The 26274-nt window shown below is 37.9% G+C and overlaps 2 protein-coding genes across 3 annotated transcripts in view; both read left to right on the top strand.

Moving 5' to 3' along the window:
• The first annotated feature begins 2604 nt into the window (after positions 1-2604).
• Positions 2605-20018, top strand: SGCB (sarcoglycan beta). Of its 2 annotated transcripts, none has more exons than XM_003898905.5 (6): positions 2605-3220; positions 7832-8041; positions 11547-11732; positions 12492-12683; positions 13001-13132; positions 16594-20018. In XM_003898905.5, exons 1-6 carry the CDS (start codon positions 3191-3193, stop codon positions 16795-16797), a joined length of 954 nt encoding a protein of 317 aa, XP_003898954.1. In that variant the 5' UTR covers positions 2605-3190; the 3' UTR covers positions 16798-20018. The 2 variants fall into 2 exon arrangements, with proteins under 2 accessions (XP_003898954.1, XP_017814312.1); XM_017958823.3 differs by lacking the exon at positions 16594-20018 and adding an exon at positions 15183-16582.
• Positions 20019-21743: 1725 nt separating this feature from the next.
• Positions 21744-26274, top strand: part of LRRC66 (leucine rich repeat containing 66) — a 31622-nt gene continuing 27091 nt past the window's right edge. The window contains exons 1-2 of the mRNA XM_003898904.4: positions 21744-22787; positions 23048-23548. Coding sequence (XP_003898953.3) covers positions 22637-22787; positions 23048-23548 — 652 coding nt within the window. The 5' untranslated portion in view covers positions 21744-22636. The remainder of the gene's footprint in view (positions 22788-23047; positions 23549-26274) is intronic.

Below are 26274 nucleotides of genomic sequence, written 5' to 3'. Positions count from 1 at the left end.
GGCTTTAAACAACACATATTTGTTGTCTTACAGTTCCGGAGGTTAGAAGGAAGAAATCAGAGCCTTCTGGAGGCTCTAAGGGTATATCTGCTCCATCCCTCTTTCTTAGCTTCTGGTAGCAGTTGGCAATTATTAGTATTCCTTGCCTAGTACAGTGATCACTCCAATCTTTGCTTCTATGTTCATATCACCTTTGTGTATGTTGCCGTCCTGTCCTCTTATAAGGATAAGGATAAGGGCTCATCCTAAATTCACAGTGATCTCAAGATCCTTAATAACATCTGACTTAGTCCATTTGGGCTGCTATAACAGAATATGGACTAGGTGGCTTATAAACAACAGAGATTTATTTCTCACAGCTTTGGAGGTTGGGACCTCCAAGATCAACATGCTTAGAGATTTAGTGTCTGGTGAAGGCCTGTTTCCTGATTCATAGATGTCACTGTGTCCTCACATCGTGGAAGGAACAAACCCATCCTCTTGGATCTATTTTATAAAGGCAGTAATCTCATTCATGAGAACATAGCTAATCACCTATCACTTCCTTCTATAATGTGAATGTGTCCCCAAAAATTCATGTTTGGAAATTTAATCTCCAATGCAACAGCATTGGGAGGTGTTGCCTTCTGGGAAGTGTTTAGGTCATGGGGGCTTGGCCCTCATGAATAGATTAATGCCATTACAAAAGGGCTTGATGGAGTTTTGTCTTTTTTCACCCATTATCTCCCTTCCGCCATGTGAGGACATGGCATTCCTCCCCTCAGGATGACAAGGTGTTCAAGGTAACATCCTGGAATCAGAGACCAGATCCTTGTCAGACAACTGAACCTGCTTGTACTTCTCAGCCTCCAGAACTGTGAGAAAATAAATTTTTGTGCTTTATAAATTACTCATTCTCAGATAGTCTGTTATAGAAGCACAAAATGAACTAAGTCAGCGTCTGAAGGTCCTACCACCTAATATCATCACATTAGGGGCTAAGATTTCAACATATGAAATATTCAGGGGAGACACAAACATTCATTCTATAACAATCTGCAAAGACTTTGTTTCAAAGTAACACCACATTCACAGATACTGGAGGTTAGGACTTGGATATGTCTTTTTGCAGGGCACTATTCAAACCACTGAAAAGTGAACAAAGGTATAAGTGTCTTCATAATCTGACTCATACTCCAGCCCTGGGGAGCTCTGTTTTGTGCTTCCAAATGCTAATATCATGCAAAAGGCAAAAAAAAAAAAAAAAAAAAAAAAAAAAAAGCGCAAAATTAAAGGCTGTGATGTATGGCAGAAAGAGCAAAGACTAGTCAGATGAACCTAGATTCAATACTGGCTCCTTAGTAGTTGAAAATATGGTCAGCCATTTAACCTCTACAAGCCTTGATTTCTTCATTTGTAAAAGAGGCATTGCCAGGCACATAGTTGACTTTAAATGTCATTATTTCAGGGAGAAAAAAAGCTGACAATAGTACATTTGAAAATAACCCACATTAAAATGTGGTCATGTGAGTAAATTGGATCTCTTTAAAAGAGAATAGAAATTGGCATTAAGAATAGTGGGATGTCCTGTCAGAGACGGACATCAGCAATGACGAAAGAATCCAAGGGAAGTGGATGTTCAGATAGCCAAAGGGGCATTTGGTTTCAGGAAAATTGGCTACCAGGTGTCTTACCACCTAAGTGGGAGGGAGGCTGGCAAAATCAAGTCAGGGCTTAGAAATTGGGATACTGGGCAGATTTCTAAGATATTTATTAAGTTTAATTACTGTGCCAGACATTGTTTAATTACTGAGTAAGACACCTACCTTCCAGATAGAACACACCATCTTTTGAATGAAGTCAGCAGGTAGACAAGATAAAAATAGAATGCAATCTGAAGTGCTACAAAAGGCTAGGCACAGAGTTAAGGAATAAATCTGTGGGAGCCTCTGAAGCCTTTACAGAAAATACGATGTTTAATAGATTCTTGAAGGATGAATAAGAGTGTGCGAGCCAGGAAAGAAGAACTTTCCCAGCAGAGAGAAAAATGCAAAGCGTAGGAATTAAGGACTAGGAGACAGGAACGCAGAATCAGTTAAGAGCCTAGTTGTGCAAATTGATCAAGGCGACCACAGGCAGAATATTAACACAGAGCCTTACTGCTGACTCCTGCATCATTGGGCTTTAACTTAAGAGTTTTCCTGCCTAAAATGCAGATTTGTCCCACAGACTCAGAGAGGAGTGAGTCTAGAAATATGAGTCAAGTGGTTCCAGCATTTGGGACAAAAGAAATGCAGAGAGACTGATGACCAGCTAGGTACTGACTCCTACTGAATTAGACAGTACTAGGGCCCAAAGATGCTTATTAGAAGTGATTCAGCTACATGAGGAACAGTTGCTATTGACTTCACTGCATTTTTTTTTCAGCTAAAATAATTATTGGATTATATCTGCAACAGGGAACAATGAATATCTACCCAAGTAACTCGTACATCTGAGTGGCTTCCCAGTGTTCGGTAAATGTCCGTTCAATTAGGTTCCCAAGGATATACATGGTAACACTATCTCCAACACTAAATGAAAAATGCATCCCCAGTATCGCAGGATAAAAACATCAGACTTCACAGGCCTCCAAAGTTAAGCAGCCCTAAGTGATTCAACTTCCTCCCTGATGACTCTGTCTTCAAGACTCCAGCTGCCTAAGTGACCACTTGTTCACTTCTGCCCACGCAGTCACCACGCCGGTCCGCGTCCACTTGTGGTCTTGATATCGGCCCCTCCCACCTTAGCCTACGAGACCTTGGTCCGAGAAGCAAAGAGAGCGTCAGAGCTCTCTTTGGCACCGGATGGTGCCCAGGTTTCAGCGGTGGGGAACAAAGGGGACGGGGAGAAGCGTCGTCGGTTTTTGAGGGTGCCTTTTCTGAGGAATCTGCAGGTGGCCCGAGGTGGCGCAGAATCCCCATAGGCCCCTTCTGGCCCCTGCGCGATACAACGCGCCCGAGGCCACTGTCCTAGGGACAGGGGCCGCGGCGGAGCCTGAGCCCGCAGGGCCGGGATATGGATCTTCTGGGATGCGGGCTGGGGAGGAGAAGGTGTGAGCAGCGGGTTCCCGGAGTCCCACCGCCAGGGCGCAGGCGCAGGCGCGCGGGGTGCGGTCGCAGAGGGGCGGGCACGGCCCGGCAGGGAGCGCGGCGGCGGCGGGCGCGGGAAGATGGCGGCGGCGGCAGCGGCTGCCGAGCAGGTCTGTGAGCACCGCCCCAGCCGGGGGCTGGAGGAGCTGAGGAGGCCGGGTCCTGCCGGCTGGGCCCGCGGGAGGGCTGGCCGGGGGTGCGGGGCGCGCGGGCCGCAGGGTCTGGGTTAGGCGGGGCCGATCGGTGCGGGGCAGGAGGAGCTGTCCCCCGCCGAGGATGCTGGCACAAGCTAGGGACAAGGAGCCAGCAGCGGCCTCGGCCTCGGCTCGGCCTGGCCTGGCTGACCCTCGGCGGGGTTGGGTGAGGAGGGGACTCCGTCCAGAGAGCCTGGGAGGCTGTGGAGCCAGCCTGGAAGCCTGCGCTGGGACGTTTCAGGGACGTACCCCGTTCAGCCGCCAGCAGCGATTCGGATAAAAATAACCTCAGCCCCAGCGAGAAGGCTCCCCTGACACTAGCCAAGAAACGGGTCAGCTGTTGCCCGGGTGTCAGCTTGCAGCCGCTTTTTGTTTCTGCCATCTCCAATATGCAGACATCCCAGATTTCCCCTCCCGCTTTGGTTTTTGAAGATTTCGTCACCAGTCTAAAACTATCTGATGTCCACTTTTAAAAATTATTTAACCAAGGTTTCCTGACCTGCGCTGTAAACTTGTAACTTAGAATGGTTTAAAAGGCTTCTTATCCCCCCAAAATCTAGCTATCCGTATGCATACATGTACATGCATATGTGTGTGCGTGCACAAATATATATGTATTAATATATACATACATGTAATCGCTAGGGTGATTTATTATAATACAAATAATTTTCAGTCACTTTCGCCCTTACCTAACTTACTTTTCCTTTGAACAATTATAGTAGTTTCTCTTGAAAAAGTCTCATTCTAAAACATTGTTGAAAAAAATGAGTCAAGTTTTGACCTTTGGAACCATTTTCTTAGATAATTAACTTTTTAGAGACCTATTAGATAAATGTCACTGGAGGGCTCATTCTGAAGATAAAAGACGGAAAATCTGCCTTCCAGAAGCTTAAAGTCATACAGCCAAATAGATGCAGAAAAATCAGCTAAAGACAATAGGCAGGCTGCAGATTTGTAACAGTAAAATAAAACGTAGAGGAATGAGTGAAACTGAAAGGAGACAAAACTTCTTGGAGTTGTTGGGATTTGAATTGTGCCTTGGCTTTCCTCATTTCCCGCCTAAGTTATCGGCTTCTGTTTCAGATGATTCTTTTTCCATCTGGTTCTGTTTTTGCTTTACACATAAGTGGGGCAGTCTGACCCATTTCTCAGTCTCCACTTCAAATTTACGCATTACGTCTCCAGCCCTGAACTTAACTGAATTTTCCACAGTGATCTCAAACTCAAAAATGTTCAAAACTGGACTCTGTCATACTTACTATTAAAAAGACTACAACCCTCCATTAACTTGTTTAACCTAGCCAGAAACTTAGGACCAAGGCCAGTTTAAGGGAGCTGAGAAGGACCTGCACTTGGTTTAATGTTCTGCTGTCCGGGTCTTGAGATTTAAACAGTGAGCCCCACATTTCCTTTTTCCCCAGGGTCCCACAAATTATATAGCCAGTCCTATTTGGGAGTCATCTTTGACCTCTTTGTGCCACACTCATATCCAAACAATCACCAAATCCTGACAGTTCTGCCTCTTAACACCTTTCCCCAGACTTCAGCTTCAGAGTCAAACCTCAGTCAGTACCTCACTGGGACTCTTAGAGAAACTTGCTGTTGATATCTTCATTTCTAGGCTCTTCAGTTCCAGTTCATCTCTTTTTGGAGTGATTTTGCTACAGTGCAAATCTGATTGTATAGGGAACCTATTTTAACTCTTCAGTAGTTCCCCTTTACCTTCAGGATAAAGTCCATTGTTCTTGTCATGGTATTTATGTCGCTTACTGGCCCCTAAGCACATCTCTTACTGTATTTCTTGCTTCTCCCTACACCTATCCTTCTCACCATCCACATAAAGTGACCAAAATTAGTTCTCCCAGAGATGGTTGCCTCTCGAAGTCTCCACGCTTCTTCCTCTGCCTAGAATGACCTTCTCAGCTCTCTTGCCTGGTTAGCTCCTGTCCATCCTTCAAGAGTCAACTCAACCTTCAGCTTTTCTTAGAACCCTTCCCTGATGCCCTTGCCTACTAGGTGGAGATGCATTCCTCTTCTGTACCCTTTCTGTATTGTGTGCATTGCTCCACTCCAGCACTTGCCATGCTGTGTGAACTGTTAGTGACCTTGTCCATCTACCTGACTGGCCTGTAATTAAGCTCCTTGAGGGTGGACATTATGTTCATCTTGGTAGCTTGGAGCATCTGGCTTATAGTAACTATTCAATAAATGTTAAATGCATCAAGATGAAGACAGTAATGTGCATGGTTTGGCAGAGAAGAGTAAAGACTACGTCTCAGGAGGGATGAATTTTGTCCTTTCTGTCTTTCATGGGACCTATATTCAAACTCTGGCTAACACTTTTAAGTTGCCCATCTATTAGGATTGTCAGAAGCCCATACTGAGGTTCTTTTTTGGAACTTGACTACAAATTCAGTTAGGTCTTCTCTTAAAGTATCTTCTTAATCTGTCCTTTTTCATACCACTTTAGTTTAGGTCCTCTTACCTTAATCCTCCATTACTACAACATCCCCAGCAGCCTACTTACTGGTACTCCTGTTTTTTCCCTCTCCTACAAATGCCTGCACATTTAACATTCTGAATTTGTGCTCAAAAACCTCCAGTGACTCCCAATTAAATAGAACATAAAGATTAGAATTTGTACCCTGCTGTCCAAGAACCTTCACGGCCTGGCCCTACTTTTCCAACTTTCTTTTCCCTGCCTTGCCATATCTGACCCATCTACTTCTCCCCATTTTCCTAACAACTCCAGGTCATCCTGTCTCTCCTCCCTTTGAACTCTGCAGCGTGTATTGCCTAGACTATTAATTTTGGCACCTGAACATACAGCAGGCTTTATTGCATTGTTAACTATTTTATGTTAACATGTACACAAATCATATCTGTTAATACATAGAGGATAAAGACCCTTTCCTATAGTTCTTTTGTATTCGTATCTATGGAATTAGTGTTTAAGCATAAAGCGCTTAATACACGCATATTCAACAACTGAATTTTCTCAGAGCTCTAAGAAATAGGTAGGACAGTATCCATTTCTGCCCACTTCTTTTGTGCTCTTGATATTCAAGATTATTACCCAAAATGTCATTCAACCATAGTCTAGGTTAGAGGTTCTCAAATCATTTTGGTCTCAGGTTCTCTTTACAATCTTAAAAAACAGAGGATTCCAAAGAGCTTTGGTTTGTGTGCATTATATTCATTGATATTCACTGTAGGAGAAGTTAAAACGGAGAAATGTTTAAAGTACTGGGCTATACAAGCACACATTCCATTGAGTGATGATGTCATCACGTTGGTCATGTAGCCTTTACATTCATGGGCCTAGGAGAGTAAAAACAGCAAACAATATCTGTTATTGTTTTATTGTTATTTTGAAAATACAGATCCCCAAAGGGGTTCATGGAACCCTCCCAGGACTCCCCATTCTGCATTTGAAAACTACTGATCTAGGGTAATGTGAGCTCTAGTCAGTGAAATCATAAGTAAAAAGCTGTGTCAGCCTTCCCAGTCTTATTTTCATATAAATGAAAATGTATACCGTTATCCCTCAGAATCTGTGGTCTCAGGACCCCCAAAGGTTAGCCAAATTCATTGATGCTCAAGTCCCTTATATAAAGTGGTGTAGTTTTTGCATGTAACCTCTGCACATCCTCCTGTATACTTTAAATCCATCTACAGATTACTTACAACACTGAACACAATGTAAATACTATGTAAACAGTTGTTATACTGTATTGTTCAGGGAATAATGACAAGAAAAAAGTCTGCATATGTTCAGTACAAATGCAAATGCAACCATTCACCTTTTTTCCAATTTTTTTTTTTTTTTTTTTTGAGACGGAGTCTTGTTCTGTTGCCCAGGCTGGAGTGCAGTGGTGCGATCTCGGCTCACTGCAACCTCCGTCCCTCCAGGTTTAAGCAGTTCTCTGCCTCAGCCTCTGGAGTAGCTGGGATTACAGGCACGTGCCACCATGCCTGGCTAAATTTTTTTGTATTTTTAGTAGAGATGGGGTTTCACCATCTTGGCCAGACTGGTCTTGAACTCCTGACCTTGTGATCCACCTGCCTCGGCCTCCCAAAGTGCTGGGATTACAGACGTGAGCCACTGCGCCTGGCCACAAATATTTTTGATCCACAGTGGTTAAATCCATGGATATGGATCCCATGGATATGGAGGGCCAGATTTATATATACAAAAATTAATAAATTATTAATAAAAGCAGTTACTCACTATAGGTTATGTATAACAACTCTGCTCAGAAACAAGCTGTATACTTTGACAGTGGGACTGTTGAAAGCAGAGAGGAAAACTATCAGATAGTGACCTTGAAGTTTCTTCTATACTCTCCTCTAAGAACAGTTACGCCCTTAGTTGGAACTGCGACTCAATGTGACTTGCAGTTGATTCATGGAAAATGTGTCAGTAACCAGTTCAGCTTGCTATAGGTATGAATTTGCACCTAATAGATAAATGCACAAAATGAGAGGGTATAACTGTTCCATTATGTTGTATTTCATATTTAGCAAAGTTCCAATGGTCCTGTAAAGAAGTCCATGCGTGAGAAGGCTGTTGAGAGAAGGAATGTCAATAAGGAGCACAACAGTAACTTTAAAGCTGGGTACATTCCGATTGATGAAGATCGTCTCCACAAAACAGGGTTGAGAGGAAGAAAGGGCAATTTAGCCATCTGTGTGATTATCCTCTTGTTTATCCTGGCTGTCATCAATTTAATTGTGAGTATATTGTACAGAATACTCCTTTTAATTGCCATGGGGAATTTTTTATCTGCTTTATAGTGAAATCATAGACTTTATTTTCTCCTTTTCTATACGTCTTGTCTCTTATTGAATTTTAATGAATACTTTATAAAAAACTAGTGTGCTAATATTTTCACATATTAATTTCATTTAGAAAAAAATGTGCATGAGTTTATCCCTTTAATGGACTTAACTTTTAGCAAGGGTAGAATTGTGTAGCTCCCAGCTAGCTCAGTCGTTAGAGCATGAGGCTTTTAATAAGGATAGGATCAACTCAATAGAAGAGAACTTTGCCAAGATGATTTTATTGCTTTCACATGTCCTTAAAAATATAGTCCTTTCTGTTTTCATTTAACTTTTCCTACATTTAATGTTGCCTCCTCAGCTGGATTTTAAAATTTTAAACCCTTTGATGGCAGTAAAAGGTTATATTTTATAGTCCTAAGTCCCTGTTGTCAAAGGATGCAAGGATCTGGTAGACGGATTTGCACTGAAGTGCTGAGGACCTGATAGGATGCCTTTTCCAAAGATGTTTGCTTTTTTAATGAAGAAATCCTTTTAATCGGAAGTTGTCACTATCTGGGGGTTAAATTTGAAACTCTCTGACATGTGCTTGTACAGATATTTTCAGATCATGAACGTAGTCTGCAGCAGTCTTAAAGTGATTCTTTTTGTGTTATTTTCTACTTCTAATGCATGCAAGGCAGTCTTTTTGTATTTATGTATGTCCAAAGTACTTCTGTCTAATTCTTCACTCAAATCAGAAAGACCTCTTCCTACATAAATTTCATATTAGATATGTACATTTTTACTAGGAGCACAAATTCTGAATGGATTTCATTTTATAAATTTATCGGAGACTTCTGGTCAAGATGGCAGCATAAAGACATTTTTATCTTTTTCTCTAAAAAGCTCATTCCAAAGTAACAATGTCAAGAAACAGAAATATCTTTGAAGAAAGTGGGAAGCAACTGAAATCCTAAACCATAATATATGAAGATACAAAGTAGGAGGAACAATGGCAGATAACTTATCAGAGAGGAGAATCTGCTTGTTGGGGAAGGGATGTTGGTGGAAGTACCTTGTAAAACCCTAAAAAGCCCTGGGAATTAGAAGTTCCAGTACCTTGAAAAGCAGAAGTGAGGCAAGAACTGAAAACAGAGAAGTCATTTGAAAAATCTGTATAAGAAGCTGTGAGATCCCTAGGCCTCCTCTCCCTTCCAGCCAGCAGTTAGACAGCTACCCCTCCTAATGTCACACAAAACTACTATGTCTCTGGACACACTGGACCAGAGAGGATTCTTTCTGCCTGAGGATACTGGAGGGTAGGGGTTGGGTTTCCATACCGAAACAGGGAAGTCTCGGTCCTGCGACTTCCTTTCCCACATTCTATTCTCATCCTCCACCTTCAGCTCCCTGGCAGCCAGGCAAGAGACAGAAGAACCTTCTCTGGGATTCCTGATGCATGTAGGAAAAAGATCTGAAGATACTGTCATTTGGCAAGTCCCAGTGAAAAAGCCACCTGATATCCCTCTTATGACACCTGTCAGTCACAAGCCCCACCCCTTTTTCTATGAATTCATCACTAAGTATGAATACTGAGCCGGGGATCAATAGACTTTTGAGGAAAGTGGGAAGAATTGAAAAATGATAGAGATGAAAACACCTAAACCATGGGAAAAGTAGAAACTCATGGAATAGAGAAAATGCCACAAAAACTACCAAAAAAAAAAAAAAAAACACCAAAAAACCAAACCTGAATTCAGTATTTTCAGATAAATAAGAATATACTGCATCAATGAAACAAGAATAACATGCCTTTTTAAAGGACCAAGGCAGGCATAGTGGCTCATGCCTGATAAAGTGAGACCCTGTCTCTACCAAAAAACAAAACAAAACAATCAAAAATCAAAAGGAACAATTAATAACTCATAGAAATGTGTATGCGCACACACACACATGCACACACACACAGAGATAAATGGGTGGGTGGGAAGATGGATAAGTAGTCAGATAGATAAATAGACAGACAGACAGACAGACAGAAGATATTAGAGGATAAAAAAAAACTCTTCCAGAAATTTCAACAAAATTAAGGAATCAACTCCAGAGCTCTAACATGCTATTAATGGGTGTTTCAGAAAGAGCACAGAAAACACTGGGGGGAAAATGCTCAAATACATAAATCAAGAAAATTTCCTAGAACAGATTGAAAACTACCATCTGGGTCCAGTGTAATGCATAAAAAGACACAAGGCCATTATGAAATTTAAGAAAACCAGTAATAAAGAAAAGATCCTAATATCTTCCAGAGGAGGAAAAAAAACAGGTTATCTATAAAGAATACAAAATCAGAATGGAATAGGACCTCCCAAAAGCAGCATTGGGACCTGGAAGGCAATAAATCTATGACTTTCAAAATTCAGGAAGAAAATAATTTTCCGTCTAGAACTGTAGACTTAGCCAGTGTAGCAAGCAAATGTGTAGAATTATGAAGACATATTTTTGCCATGCACACTTTCCAAAAATTTTTACTTCTCATACATTCATTGCTGAGAAGCCACTGGAGGATGTGCTCTACCAAAAGAAAGACGAGGATATAGGAAACTGGGTGTCTGTCACAGGAGAAGAACAAAAGGAAGTTCAGCATGAAAGTAAGGGAAAGTTTATGATTACAGCTGTGCAGGGGGCCCATACAGACCAGTCCAGCCCACACAGACCAAACCAGAAAGATAAAGGTTCCAGAAAGATTTCCCGAGAGAGAAAAATAGACCTAATACATTATCTGAGAGGCTCAGACCTACAGAATATTGTATTGAGAGATTTTACAGAAATATTGGAGGATTTGAGATTAATTAGATTTTTAAAGAAACTAAGGAAAACGAAGTATTAAACTCTGAGAGACAAGGTACAGGAAAGAAACTGCCATTATAGGACAGTATTTGGTTTGGTAATGAACAATATTTACATGGTTGTAATACTGAAAATAATGACCTTGGATTTAATTAAAACTTGAGATTGGAGCTGGAAAAGAAAAGAGATATAAATGAGCTAAATTTCTCATCTGCTAAAATAGAAAATGAGTAGATAAAACCTAAATTATGATAATTGAAAAACTAACATATATTTAGAAGAAATATATATATTTAGAACTAAGGAGATAAATTCTGGATGAAATAGCTAAATTTGTTGAAAGTGGTTGTTCTTGGGAATGAGATATGGAGAGGGTAGAAAAAATAAGAAACTATTCTTTTTAAATTATAGACCTTTAGCACATTTTGACTTTTAGCTATTTGCATGTAATACCTTAATAAAAATAAAATTGGTTTTGTTTATAAGTGGAAAACTAATTGATATATTTACCTCACTGATTAAACATTTTAGGAGGTCTTTAACGTTTTGGCGATAATATTTTCTATTTGTTTTCCAATTACATTAAATGTATGCAGCCTACCAACAGTGGACTTGTGTTCTTTTTCAGATAACACTTGTTATTTGGGCTGTGATTCGCATTGGACCAAATGGCTGTGATAGTATGGAGTTTCATGAAAGTGGCCTGCTTCGATTTAAGCAAGTATCTGACATGGGAGTGATCCATCCTCTTTATAAAAGCACAGTAGGAGGAAGGCGAAATGAAAATTTGGTCATCACTGGCAACAACCAGCCTGTAAGTTGCCACATTAACTGAAAGAAATGCAAACAGGAGAGGGGCATTAGAGAAAAATACTTTGCAAAAACCTAGATTGATTATTGGAAAGAGATATTTTCCCTTGGAAAAATTAGTGTATTTATAATATATCTATCAATGTATGAATATAGTGAATACAGTTTAAAACATCCATAAATATTAATATTTAATAATACTATTGCTTTTATAATCTGTTAGATGATTTCTTAATATTTGATATTTTGTTCAATGGTAGCATTTTCTATGACAGATGTAATTAGTATGAGAATACGTAGGTTACTATTTGCTTCTCCATATGAGGAAGCCATTAAGAAAGCACTTTCCCCAGTGAGAATACTCTGTAGTTTTGGGGGCTCTGGAAGAGAATATGCCAATCTAGTCAGTGGCATCCCATGCCAAGAGTTGAAAACATAGTTTTCAACTGAATAAAACCTCAAGGAGGTATTCTTACCACCACCCCTGCCTATCTTAGGCCTTGGGCCATGTTCCTCCATGACTCATGTATTTTTGCATCGCTAATAAGCAAATAAACGTATAAGCCTTCATTCTAAAGAACTCTTCTTCCAAGTGGATGGAGGGAGGACAGACAGACACAGTTAAAAGTATTTGAAGTTAGCCTATTATTGTGGTTTTTAAATTTCTGTAATTTTTGTAATTTTTTAAATATATTGTTCAGGAATTTTGTTTGCAGTCTTCTTTGAAAATATATTCACAATTAACTGGTTTTTTTTTTTTAAGATTGTTTTTCAGCAAGGGACAACAAAGCTCAGTGTAGAAAACAACAAAACTTCTATTACAAGTGACATCGGCATGCAGTTTTTTGACCCGAGGACTCAAAATATCTTATTCAGCACAGACTATGAAACTCATGAGTTTCACTTGCCAAGCGGAGTGAAAAGTTTAAATGTTCAAAAAGCATCTACTGAAAGGGTATGATTTATTGGCTTTGCTTTACTAATGGGAGAGAGTTACTCTCTACAGTTATAAAGTGGATGGAGAGTTGTACTATTTTAAAGTAGTATAAAGGAATATATTCCAGAACACTGGAAAGGATTAATTCTAGATTTGTCAATAACTAGCTTGTGTGATCATTATCAAGTCATCTTTATCTCAGTTTCCACATCTCTAAAACATTAATAGAAACATCTTTCATGTCTCATGACTGAAACTTCTGTTTCTCTACCTCTGATAACAATTCTCACATTAATTTAGAAACTTTTTTTAGTACTTGTTTTTTAAATTTTCAGATTACCAGCAATGCTACCAGTGATTTAAATATAAAAGTTGATGGGCGTGCTATTGTGCGTGGAAATGAAGGAGTATTCATTATGGGCAAAACCATTGAATTTCACATGGGTGGTAATATGGAGTTAAAGGCGGTGAGTATTCTTTTAAGAGCTTAAGAGAATTATTAGGTTCTTGGATACATAAATCCATATGTGGAATAGTACACAATTATTGAAAATGATATAATTGTCTATTTTTTGACATGGAAATATGTTCAAAGTGGGTTGTGAAGTAAAAGAAAGTTACAAAACAGTTCGTGAAATACATTTTCATTCTTCAAAACATATGTATGTTTATAAAAACCTGGCAGGGTATGCCAAAATGTCAACAATATTTAGTTATGGATAGCAAGATAACAGATTATTTGTTTTATTTTTATTTCTAGTAGCCTGTATTTTTTTTTCTTGTATAATGATTGCTTGTATTGTTTTAGAAGGCAAAAAAAAAAAAAAAAAAAAAAAAAACCCAAAAACCTTCTAAAAGAGAATTCTGGAAGATCAAAGTAAATATTCATGCCTTGGAGTTATTGTTTTTAATTAAAGATTTTTCAGATCCCTTCCTGAGTTTCATATCCAGTGATGTGAAAAAAAAACAATTAGCAAATGTATAAAATTATTTTATTTAGACATATTTATTAAAAATGTATTTTAATCTATTATTAATTGTAAAGGAAAAAGGTTTTTGTCTTTATTGTGGCTGTTGAAAGTGAATTTTCTTTGTGTTTAACAGATTATATCTGAACTTCTACAGTTATGGTATTTCATGTGCTGTAAGTCCAAAAACTTTTAATGGCTCACAATTCTGGTCAAAGTATACTTATTCAAAATGGCTTTGGGTACCTACACTATATTATTTAACTAAAGCGAATTAAATTTGTCTTACCAAGCATTACATGACAAAAGGGAACTTAAACATAGGGACTTATCATTCTTCCTTATTAAAAAAATTTCAATTTCATAGTTCTTGGGAAAAACACTGTTTAAAAGTAGCTGTTTTACTTTCGTAAGCAGTTTTCCCCCCAACAACACATAATCCCATCTCTAAATAGTAAAGATGAACATAAAATGTAATTATTGCCAGAAACTCAGTTACCTACCAAGTTAATTTTTACGTATATTGTGGTGTAAGAAGCCATTCTTCTAAGAACACTGTTGGAGAATAGCCACAGTACGACTGCTATTCTCAGCAGTAGAAAGTCACAGAAGCAAGATATTTGTATAGAGACCTTTAGCAACTTACCACACCTTTTTTTTTTCTACCTGCCACTTCTTGTCCCATTCTACCTTGTAGTTAATATGACAAGTATTTAAATACTTTGAAATATACATATACACATATCAGTTTCTTCACTGTTAAAGGAAAAGAACCTAGTATTAAGAAGATAATTAGCTTTATAACTTTGTTAATATCAGTGGTTAAAGTGTATAAGCCAATCATTACAAATAATTTTATCAATTAAACTGCTTTTTTGAAAAAGCTGTTTAAGAAACAATTTAGTCTGGGCACGATGGCTTACACCTGTAATCCCAGCACTTTAGGGATTTAGGAGGCCGGGTCAGGTGGATCACGAGATCAGGAATTCGAGACCAGCCTGGCCAACATGGCAAAACCCCATCTCTACTAAAAATACAAAAATTACCCGGGCGTGGTGGCGGGTGCCTGTAGTCCCAGCTACTCAGGAGGCTGAGGCAGGAGAATCGCTTGAAACCGGAAGGCAGAGATTGCAGTGAGTGGAGATTGCACCATTGTACTCCAGCCTGGGCAAAAGAGCAAAACTCCGTCTCAAAAAAAAAAAAAAAAAAAAAATTTACAGAAAGTAAAATTAAATGACCACAAGATGGCAGCATTGGAACAAATTGGAAAACTAGTCACTTAAGAATTGCTGTCTATTCCATATGCTACCACTGCATAATCAATTAGCCATCTCCATTGTTTATAACCAATTTTCTTTCTTTGCTTTAAATACCCTCTGTAAGCTGATGCCTCCCAAATTTGGAATTGTGCTTTAACCTCTCCGTTGAACTCAGAGTCACATATCTCGCTGCCTACTTACATTCTCCATTTCGATATCTGATAGGCATCTCAAATTTAATAGTTGAAAATTTAGATTCTCCATTACCCACAAGCATGCATTTCTTTCAGTATTCCTGTACCATTAAATGACACCCATCAGTCCATAGCAAGCCTTCTGGCTCCACCTTCAGAAGATACAGAGTCTGGCTATTTCTCACCACCTCTCGCCATCACCACCCTGGTGTAAACTGCTGTCATTTCCTGCCTGGATGGTTGGAACAGCCTCCTAGCTGATCTTACTTCCAAATATTCACTCCCACAGTCTGTTTTCTACCCAACAGCCAGAGTGGCCATTTTAAAAAGATCAAGTCATTTCTGTATTTAGAATCCTCCAAAGCTTCCCGTGTAATCTGGAATAAAATCTAAAGTCTATTCCCTGCTTACATGTCTGATCCTCAGGTATTTCTTTGACTCATCTCCTACCAGTTGTTCCCCCTCACTCTCCGTGCTTCTTTCACACTGACCTCATAGCTGTCCCTGGAATCCAGCCACATCTTCACGTCGGGGCCTTTGCAGGCACTGTTACTTCTGCTTGGAGTACCCTTCCCCAGTTACCTAGACAGCTTCCTCCCTCACTTCCTCTAGTTTCTGTTGGAATGTGACCTTATCAAACCACAGGTAGTCCTATGTAAAACTCAGTCCCCACCTGCTCACTCTCTCTCTACTTATCCTGCTTTATTTCTCCTCATAGGATTTATCCCACCTGATGTCTTATGTGTTTTACTATTCATTTTTTTTATTGTCTCCCCCTACCTCATTAAACATCAACTCAATAAGAACTTGGGCTTTGCCTATTTTACTTACTGTTGTATTCGCCAGCACCTAGAATAGTGTCTGGCATGTAGCAGGAGCAGGCACTCAGTAATTATTTGTTGAGTGAATGAAAAGAAGAAAGGAGGAAAGGGAGAAAGCAAGAGAGGCCTAAGAGTCCCTAACAAGAAGGATTTTAAGGAGCCACAATAAAATAATGTTTCTGGAACAGTGGGCGTGAAGAACCTCCAGACTGGAAGTGCCTGGTCTTCAAATTACATGGTTTGAATCTTCATTTGCAGTGTTGCAAAAACATTGGAAATTAAAATTAATTCCCTTACGGAGGAAAAGTCTTTTCGTACTCATGATCACAAACTTATCAATCAGTAACTTTGTTATAGTTCTCTTAGGACTTAAAACTGAAAATGATCTGACACTTTATCCACATCAGTTTTATTATGCACCTAGGAATTTTGATGTAATTTTAACTAATAATAGAGAAATTATGTTGCAGATTTATTTACATACATTATGGATATATGAAGCGAAGAAGTCACTTGTTGAATCCTGATATTGAGTTTGTTTTTTGTTGTTGCTCTTTTTTTGTTTGTGTCTTTACTCTTTCTTACTGCCTTCTTTTCTCATTGATATTTCAGTAAGTTTTGTTTACTGACTTTGTTCTGTACCCACTCATGGAGGTAAATAAATCATATTAGTATTTTCCTAATAGGAAAACAGTATCATCCTAAATGGATCTGTGATGGTCAGCACCACCCGCCTACCCAGTTCCTCCAGTGGAGACCAGTTGGGTAGTGGTGAGTGGGTGCGATACAAGCTCTGCGTGTGTGCTGATGGGACACTCTTCAAGGTGCAAGTAACCAGCCAGAACATGGGCTGCCAAATCTCAGACAACCCTTGTGGAAACACTCATTAGAAGAACCCCAGAGGTCACCAACTTGTTTATATCTTGACTTGACTTTTTTATGCATGCAAATCATTATTTTTACAGAGTTTGTAATAACTCATAATTATTTTAATGGCATAGCATTGCTGTATCTGTTTTATGATCTACATAGTTAAAATCTTCTCAGAGAGCCTAAATTCTAATACATTTTATTAATTTACGCTGATCTTCATATTTATTATTCCCTAAAATAATTATGAGAAGCAAATGAAAATTCATGTTTAAAGAAGTGTTTTTAAAAGTCCACTATTCCTTTTCTAAAGATTAAAAGGCTGAAGCAGCTGTTTAGACTCACTGTAAGTATACTTTGGTAACTCTAATGGGGATAGATCCACTTAGGATATTTAAATCAATGTTTCATGCTCTGCCTTTTGGCTTCTAAAAGGAAAGATGCCGATTTCTAGTGCATTAAGCCTGAGCCATATTCTCACATGTAAGTGAAGTCATTAAAGAACTTTACATATGTGAGATAGAAACAATGGTTCCTTAGTTTTGCACTAGGAAGAAAATATTTTGTAAAATAATGTTTATTTGAAATAATGATAACTATCAATTGTTCACAATGTGGTAGAAATTAAAATACCATCTGAGCTTTAACTTTTAAATAATAATGATAACTATTTTTATTGAGCATCTTCTACATCCTAGGCATTGATTGTCCTAGGCGTTGCATGTTTATATCCCCAATTCCTACCACAACCCTGCAAGTAGGTGGTATTATCCAGGTTTTACCCATTAAGAAACTGAAGCTCAGAGAAGTGAAGAAACTTGGCCAACATCACATAGTAAGTAGCAGAGATGGGATTGGAATTCAGGCGTGATTCAAACCTGGATGTACTTGATTCCAAATGCCATGTTGTTTTCACTGTCTGCACTGACTTTTTAATTATTTAAAACTCTAGAAAGATGAACAAAGGTTAATTTAAACTTACATAAGAAGATGAGAGTCAAACAAAACAGGTATGCTTACTCTACTTAAAAAGAAAATAAACCTCATGTCAGACCCAGAAAGGACCAATCACTGTCCGATTTTAAACTATGTTGGGCCAATTCCAAAATATTATACGATGCAGAGGTCAAATTTACCTACTTGTGAATTATCTCAGTTTCCCAACAATGGACCTTGGCACACTGGAGTTAACAATACATAACAGAGTTGCCAAGATGTTTATACCCTCAGCACTCGGGGCAACACAGTGGAAAGTGGGGAGGCCATAGACCCAAACAAGTTATTTGGGCCAGGCATGGCCTGGTAAGTACACCATGCCTTGAAAATAAGTCCAGAAGCACTGGATTAAAGAGTGCTAATACAGGAAATAATACACATAATTTTTAGATAAGGATAATAATTTATCTCTGCTCCTAATATTACTATCTCATTGTAATTATTTATAACCCTCAAGCTAGTTGATTTTTAATATATTTGATTGGAAAAGAACTCTCTGGTATTATTAAGACTCCCACAGGATCAGGGACAGGGCCCCCAAAGGAGTTTACTGTAAAATAGGCAGTAGAGATGTGGCATGGGCACAACCCTGCAGTCAAGTGTAACAGCATTCTATCGGGGTCACTTTGAATTGTGTACATAAGAAAACCAATACAAAAAACAATTTGTATTCGATATTGTCACATTTCTCTCTGGTAGAAAAATCAAATACCTTAGAGATTATGAAGTCATTAAATTGTACTGAAATTGGATTGACTTACTACCTAACATTGAGTGCAGTTTTTAAATGAAAAGAATGAGATTTATAACCTCTTGAGTGTCATTGTAGTGATATTTGAACTCATTTGAATATATTCAATATCATTTAATATCTGAATTTAGAAAAAAGTTGCCGAAATTTTCATTCAGATGTTCTGTAAATTGCATATTCATTACTTGTCTGCTCTATTTAGATTTCTTTTAAAAGTTTAAGTAAATATTTTTATAAAACCCAGAAAACGCTATATTACAAAATATTATTTATTAAATGTAATTCATGAAATAATCTATTTTTACTCTTTTTTGGGAAATATTTGTGTTTTTGATACATCTCCATGAAGTGCTTTTGACATGAGAGGCTATTTTGATGTTTTTATACAAATGATGGTTAACAGGCATAGCGTTTTAGGATACTTTACAGTAGTCCTGGCTGTTTCTCTGAAATGTAGACTTGGAAAATCTATTAGAAAGCAGAACAGGGGCAAACTCTCAGTTTTACTTATGGCTTTTTTATTATTTATTTATTTATTTATTTTTTTGAGACAGAGTCTCGCTCTGTTGCCAGGCTGGAGTGCTATAATCTCGGCTCCCTGCAACCTCTGCCTCCCGGGTTCAAGCGATTCTCCTGCCTCAGCCTCCCGAGTACCTGGGACTACAGGCATGTGCCACAACGCCTGGCTAATTTTTGTATTTTTAGTAGAGATGGGGTTTCACCATGTTGGCCAGAATGATCTCGATCTCTTGACCTCTTGATCCACCCACCTTGGCCTCCCAAAGTGCTGGGATTACAGGCATGAGCCACCGTGCCCAGCCGGCTTATTTTTATTCACAGTAAATCTTCAGCAACTCATTCTGTCCACCAGATGGTATTTTTCTGTAAACTGAAATGCTGACTTTGCCTCTTCCAGCTGTACACTCATCCCTGCACTGAGCACAGATATGACAAGCAGTAGCCGTGGGGGAGGTGGGTGACAAAGATAGGACCCTGGGAGGGGGCGCAGGTACATGCTAGTTTCAATTACCACAGTATTCTAGAGGCGGTCTGCAATGACAAGGAGGGCAAATGAAATTAGTGCAAGATTTCTTAGAGAATAATGGGCAGATGGAAAAAATGTAAAAACAACATAAAACAGGGTCTGCTGATAATGTTTTAAAATATACATTTGTCTTCTTTTTGCATTGTGAAAAAATAAATTTTGTGTGATAGTTTTGATGATGAAAGGTAGAAGTTCTACCTATATTTGAATGAGTTTTTTTTTTAAGGTAATGAGAATGTCATGGAGCTAAACTTGACAAAGAAGAGATCATTGAAATGCTGAAAATTTTAGCAGTCTTCTTAAAAGTATTGAGGGGGCAAAAATTACCAATTATGCCATACAAAAATAAGCCTATAAATGTGTTTCACATTGCTAACTTGTGTTTCAGTTGATTCAGTTTGTAATAACTAGTTATGAACTTCTGTTTACAATAAAAATTCTGTAAATTGTTTGCTGTTATTTAATGGTTATATATTAACTGTTTTCTATTTAGTCATGCAAACGTGATGAATTTAAATATGACTTGAGAATGGGACACGGTCAGTGTTTATGTAATCTCTCTGGACTCCTAGAACTCAAAGTTAGAAAGTTGTATATTCCCAGTTTTGAATGCCCTCCCCTCTGTGCATTGCAAAAGGCTTCTCTCCAGTCGTGCTTCCCTGGTGTCCTAGCGGAAAGTGCACACTGTCACCATGGCAGGAGGCCAAAGCCGGAGGTGAAAGGATGAGGGCTGGCCACTGGGCAGCCTTGATGGCAGGATGGGTGGAGCCTCAAAGGTTCAGGTCTTAAATCCCTACCTGGCTTGATCCAGATAATCCACCCATTTGAAAACCACTTAGTATACAAAGGTATGTCTTAGAAGCAATATTACTTTCCAGATCTTGTCCTTACCTGAAGTCGCCTCTGTTGCTTTTTTCCTTCAGTTTTCCCACCCTCTTTCTTTTATGTGTAAATGAACTCTTCATTTCCTTTCTATAATACTTTGCTTTTTCTGCTGCCTTCTTCCTGTCTTTCACTAGCTGACACACAAATATACACACCCATTATTTCTAACTGCTTCCTCATACTTCAGCTTGACTATGTCCCTTTTGAAATTTACATTTTGCCTAATTGTTGCCAGTTTCCTAAGCAACTTTTTCTGGAGTTCACAGTGGTTGCTTACCTAATACGTATAAATTTATAAATAGTATAACTTTTTAACAAATTAACACCTTTCACTTTAAGATATAAGATTGTCCTTGTCTAGCTGTTTTGAACTCAAACCTATCATGTATAAATCTCTTCAGCTTAAAAAGAAACAGGGCAATTTTAATTCATGTCCACTTAAGAAAAAGTATTTTTCAACCATGTCTTTCTCTTCAACACTACAAAGTAATGTACCTGTGAGTGGTGACTATATTTTTTTGTTGCTGATTTTGTTACATTAGCTTGGTGCACAGTTGTATATATAATGATCTCAGCTTTGAATGTAGAAAAAATGTCTTTCTTCCTGGGCAAATCAATTCAATTTCTAGTATTGCATAAGAAGCACACTGTAAAAATAAATCACTCCTCCATGCTGTAGGGCACCTTTGCTGTTCATGGCCATGTGTACCTGAATTTAAATGCCCTTGAAAATATGGGAGGATTGACCTTGTATGAAACAAAAGTTTTAAAATTATATTGTAAATTTCATTCTCTTCACTCCATGCATTCATTTACACAGAAACAGCATAACCCAGTGACAGACTGCAGACTATTAAAAATATAAAACATTAGATAGATAGATAATGTTCTCTTTTTTAGGAGTTCAGAACAGATACAAAGCAAAACAATCACAATGCTGAATGTTACTAATATGTATCCATTCCTTCAGTGTTTACTGAAAGATTTCTGTAAAAATAGACAAATATGGAGGCTAAAGCAGGAAAAATGACCAGGACATAGGATGTGAGGTGAGCCTGGAAGGATACTTAAGACTGTGGCTAGCCGGGTGCCGTGGCTCACGCCTGTAATCCCAGCACCTTGGGAGGCCAAGGTGAGTAGATCACCTGAGGTCAGGAGTTCGAGACCAGCCTGACCAACATGGAGAAACCTCATCTCTACTAAAAATACAAATTAGCCGGGTGTGGTGGCACATGCCTGTAATCCCAGCTACTCGGGAGGCTGAGGCAGGAGAATTGCTTGAACCCGGGAGGCAGAGGTTGTGGTGAGCTGAGATGGTGCCATTGCACTCCAGTCTGGGCAACAAGAGCGAAACTCCATCTCAAGACTATGGCTCAGAGGAAAAGGCATTGAACTTGGAACTGGGAATGAACTGAAAGTGAATTTCAGCATGCGATATGCATAGATCATTCTTTGCACAAGCCACATCTTTTAGTGGCTCCACATGAACTTATCAAGCTAGGTCATAAGTTTACCTAGATAACACAGGCTTTGAATACCAACCTGAGGGATTTGGACTATAGGCGAAATAATATAGGGAAAACATTATTGTAAGAAAATAATCCTTTGGAGTCACCTAGGATGGATCATGAAGAAGAAAAGTCAAGAGGCAGAGGCAAGAAACTCAGTTAAGTCATTTTAGTGTTTCAGACTGCTGCAGTGATGAAAACTAAACTGAGTGCCATTAGAACAGAGGAAGGGATGATTTCTTGGAAACTCATATACTCATTAATGGATTATTTGTACACAGTGGTTTTTAAGTGGAATTTAGTTTAAAACATCACAAAAATTACCCATTTTTAAAATTACTTTTATGATACATTCAGGAATTGTAACACATTTCTTTTATAAAAACTTTCAATTTCTTCTCAAAAATTTTTGGTACAAAAGATACTCAGTGTTTCTGTATCTTATTACATCTTCATGGTTCAGAGCCAGAACATGTATTTGATAACACATTATGTTGTATATATCTAAATGATTTCATAATGATTTGAAAAGTCACAAAAGCCACACAGCAAAGCTTGTAATTCTTCTAGTTATGAAAAATAAGAGCCTCTTTTTGTGAGTTGAACTTTTTAGTCGTAGAGTTATGGAGGGTCATGGTTTAGTGTAACTGGTTGTCATTTATGTAATAAACCACATGGTTGATTATGATGTTGTAGATAAGCATAGTAGACTTTGCTCTGTATTAATGGCCTGCAAGGAAACAGGGAAGTCTTTAATCTTGGTAAGGTTTCATTCATCCCAAAGCACACTGCAGAGTGAACAATACTGGAAAAGCAGATGCAGAGGTAAGGCCTAAGTGAATATGTATTTTCCGAAAAATCAGGGGAGTCCTTTCTTTAAAATGTGACAAAAATGTAATTTTATACTATGGCTATGTCATTTTGGTAGCTACATTTTCATGCCCCAGTAAGAAATCAAACATTCGCTTAAATTGGCAACCAGGATAACTTTCCTAAATCTTAAATTGAAAATTAAAATTTCTGCTTATTTGCTGTTAGTTTTTTTATATTATTGTGAATAAGTCAATTCATTTTCCTTTTTCCAGGCATTATGAAAAACCTCTGTTTCAGAGTCATTACCATAGTTATAGGTCTTTATTTTACTGGAATAATGACAAATGCATCAAGAAAAAGTAATATTTTATTCAATTCTGAATGCCAATGGAATGAATATGTTCTGACAAATTGTTCTTTTACCGGAAAGCATGATATACCTGTGGACACACCACAAACAGCAGCCACTGTGGATGTAAGTTTCAGTTTCTTTAGAGTTACCTTACAGTTTCACATGAAAAAAGAAGAGTGGAAAATAAAACATCTGGACCTCAGTAACAATCTCATATCAAAAATAACCTTAAGCCCTTTTGCATACTTACATGCTTTGGAAGTGTTAAACCTCAGCAACAATGCCATCCACTCCCTCTCCTTGGATCTACTCAGTCCTAAGTCCTCATGGGTGAAACGCCACAGAAGCAGCTTCAGAAATAGGTTTCCATTGCTGAAGGTGCTCATTCTTCAAAGAAATAAACTCAGTGACGCTCCCAAGGGTGAGTACAATTTTAACTAGGCAGAGAAACAATGCTTATATGGAGGTGTTTCATGTTCATAAGAATTCCACATTTGTTTTCAGCTTCAAGGACACAGCCGAAAGTAAAGCAATTTGATCAGAGTATGTATAATAAAGTTTCTTAGTGGCATTGGAAGTTATAGTGTGTGGAATTTACAGCTAATGAAATTTAGTCTCCCATTAGTATATCTGACATTAATGTTATGTGCAGTTATCGAGACACTAGGAAGTATGTAAGTGCTAAATAATAATGAGTGATTCTAAGTTACCTACTTTGGTTATCATATATTTGTTAATATAGAAAAGCACTGAGCAATAACTAGTTCAAATATATTTAATATGTAATGCAATTCAAATTAAATGTCATATTCATAATATTTTTCTTCTTTGAGTACATTTTGCCTCAGTCTATCTAGTTGTCCTCCAAAAGTACAGCAGAAGTATCCTAATGTTATATATTGGTATGTAAATCTTCTGGTTATCAAGTCAAAATCAGAATTCCTTATCCTAGTTTCTAACAGGATACTCCAAATAGCCTCCTATTATCATAAATTCTCATCTGACATTCAATAGTCTCCATGTTGGAGATCCTTAACAGTAAACACCAATGTTTTCTTTAGAAAATATATCAAGTTAATAAAGCAAAACTTCCTTTGCCCTTTTTATATTCCAGAGTGCTAGACAATTAATGTCCTTTCCTTGTTTGTTTCCAGGCTCATTCACTCTTTGCTAAGCACCTACTTTATATAAGACATGATACAAAAAAATGTATAAGGATATTGTTCTCTTTCTCCATTCCAAGTTGCGCATATTTGGTTTTTCTTATTATCCAGTTCTGACATTTCATGTTTTTATTTTCATGCTCTTTCTCCAGCTTTGTTTTAAGCATCATTTTGGCAATAATAGCCTAGCAGGTATAGGAATTATTACAGTCACCATGTCAGCAGTATTGTTTGAGAAGGGTTGGAGTCTTCTGTCCCTGACCTTCTCCATAAAAGTAGTGTGTCATATTTTCAGTGTAAATGAAATGCATTTTATTTTATGATTTTTATTGTATTGTTTTTATTACAAGAAGAATACCTGTTACTTATAGAACATTTAACAACTGAAGAAAAATTTAAAGGGAAAAATTAAAGTCACTCATGTTATATATATTCTTCTAGTTTATTATTTATGCCTATTTGTACCTTTTTCTTTTAAAATTGGATCATACTGTCCATATTTCTTATTTGTATTTTCATATCATAGAATATTTTAATATCTTTATATAATTAAGCCACCTCACAAATATTTCAAATAGTTGAATAGTTTTTATATATGCATATATCATAACTGGTTTAATCAAGCACTAGGTTATTTCCAGGTTTTGTTTTTTGATGGACGTCATTATAGCTACATATAGACATGTAATATAACAAAAATTTTTAACTGGTATGGTAGATGTGAATCTCAATCCACAAACTTAAGTGTACTAGAGATATAACCTTCTATTGTCTGTAGTAACATAATTTCTGATTCTGAGCCCCCATTAGGGGGAGTCGTAGGGATACTTAACATCAGTCTTTCATCAGCTTTCCTCTGCCTTTGCCCGGATTTGTACCCAGCTCAAGAGTCGTATACTCGTAACAAGTCATCAAGGTGTGAATGTTCCTTACCCCTGCTAGCCAGAGAATATTTCTTTTCAGTCTCTTCAGTTTGGAGAAAATTTCTTCTCCGTTTTTTTTTTTTTTTCTTCAAAACCCTCTGTCTGGCAAACACTTTCTTCTAAAGGTTTAGGGTTTTGGATAACGAAAGCCAGAAAGACTTGTAGACTCAGCTACTTTCTGCCTTGCCATGTGCCTTCCCTGGGACAATGAACGTGGAGCCTAGTCTCTGTGTGAATGGAGAGAAAGAGCAAGAGGAAAATATAGGAAGGTAAGAGATTAACAGGTCAAAATATGATCCCACCACAAGAGTAAATAGGGAAGTGCTGAGTTTCTCTCCTTAAGGCAAATGAATTCCCCTGAGCTAACTGGGGATTAGGACTAATACAGTTCCACTTTTTAAAGACCAAATATCCCTATAAATGCAGATACAGATCCATCTTTTTTTGAGTTAAGCTATTGCCTCCCAAAAGATCAAGAAAAATGTTCAACTTGAAGAGGAGGGGGAAAAAAGAAGTGAAGTGAGCAAATTCTATATCTGAAATTCTATTAAAATTCTAGCAAATGAAGTCATAGAAAGATGAATGAAAAGATATAAATGTTGGAAGTTCAGTGTAAGGCATGAGTCTGGATATAATTCAGAGTCCTTTTATCTATAGTATTTTGTTATTTAAATTATTTTCCCATAATCATCATATTAGTTTTCACTAGGTTGAGTCTCATCTAACAACTTTTCCTATTTTATGATTCTGTGACTATGGCTGGGTTGCTCTGACTTTGAAATCTCATTTTGAAGGGAACTGCTGGTAAGAGAGAGATGCTGCCTAGGGCATACCCTATTTTTGGCCTATTTCTTTGTTCTTTAATTCTTCACTCTAAGTCTATTTATAGGTGACATCTGGATAAGGTAAGATTTACTCATTGGATCATTGTGAGGATTAAATGAAAAAATGTATCTCAAAGACCTAACTTAACATGGTATTTGGCATAATAAACTGTCATAATTTAAATATGTGAAAAGTACTTCAGAATCTTGTCTGAAGATTTATCTTGGAAATACTAG

The sequence above is a fragment of the Papio anubis genome, chromosome 3, assembly GCF_008728515.1.
Source record: "Papio anubis isolate 15944 chromosome 3, Panubis1.0, whole genome shotgun sequence".
Classification (NCBI taxonomy): domain Eukaryota; kingdom Metazoa; phylum Chordata; class Mammalia; order Primates; family Cercopithecidae; genus Papio; species Papio anubis.
Note: the sequence above shows the minus strand (reverse complement) of the source record. Positions and strands in the feature narration are given on the sequence as shown.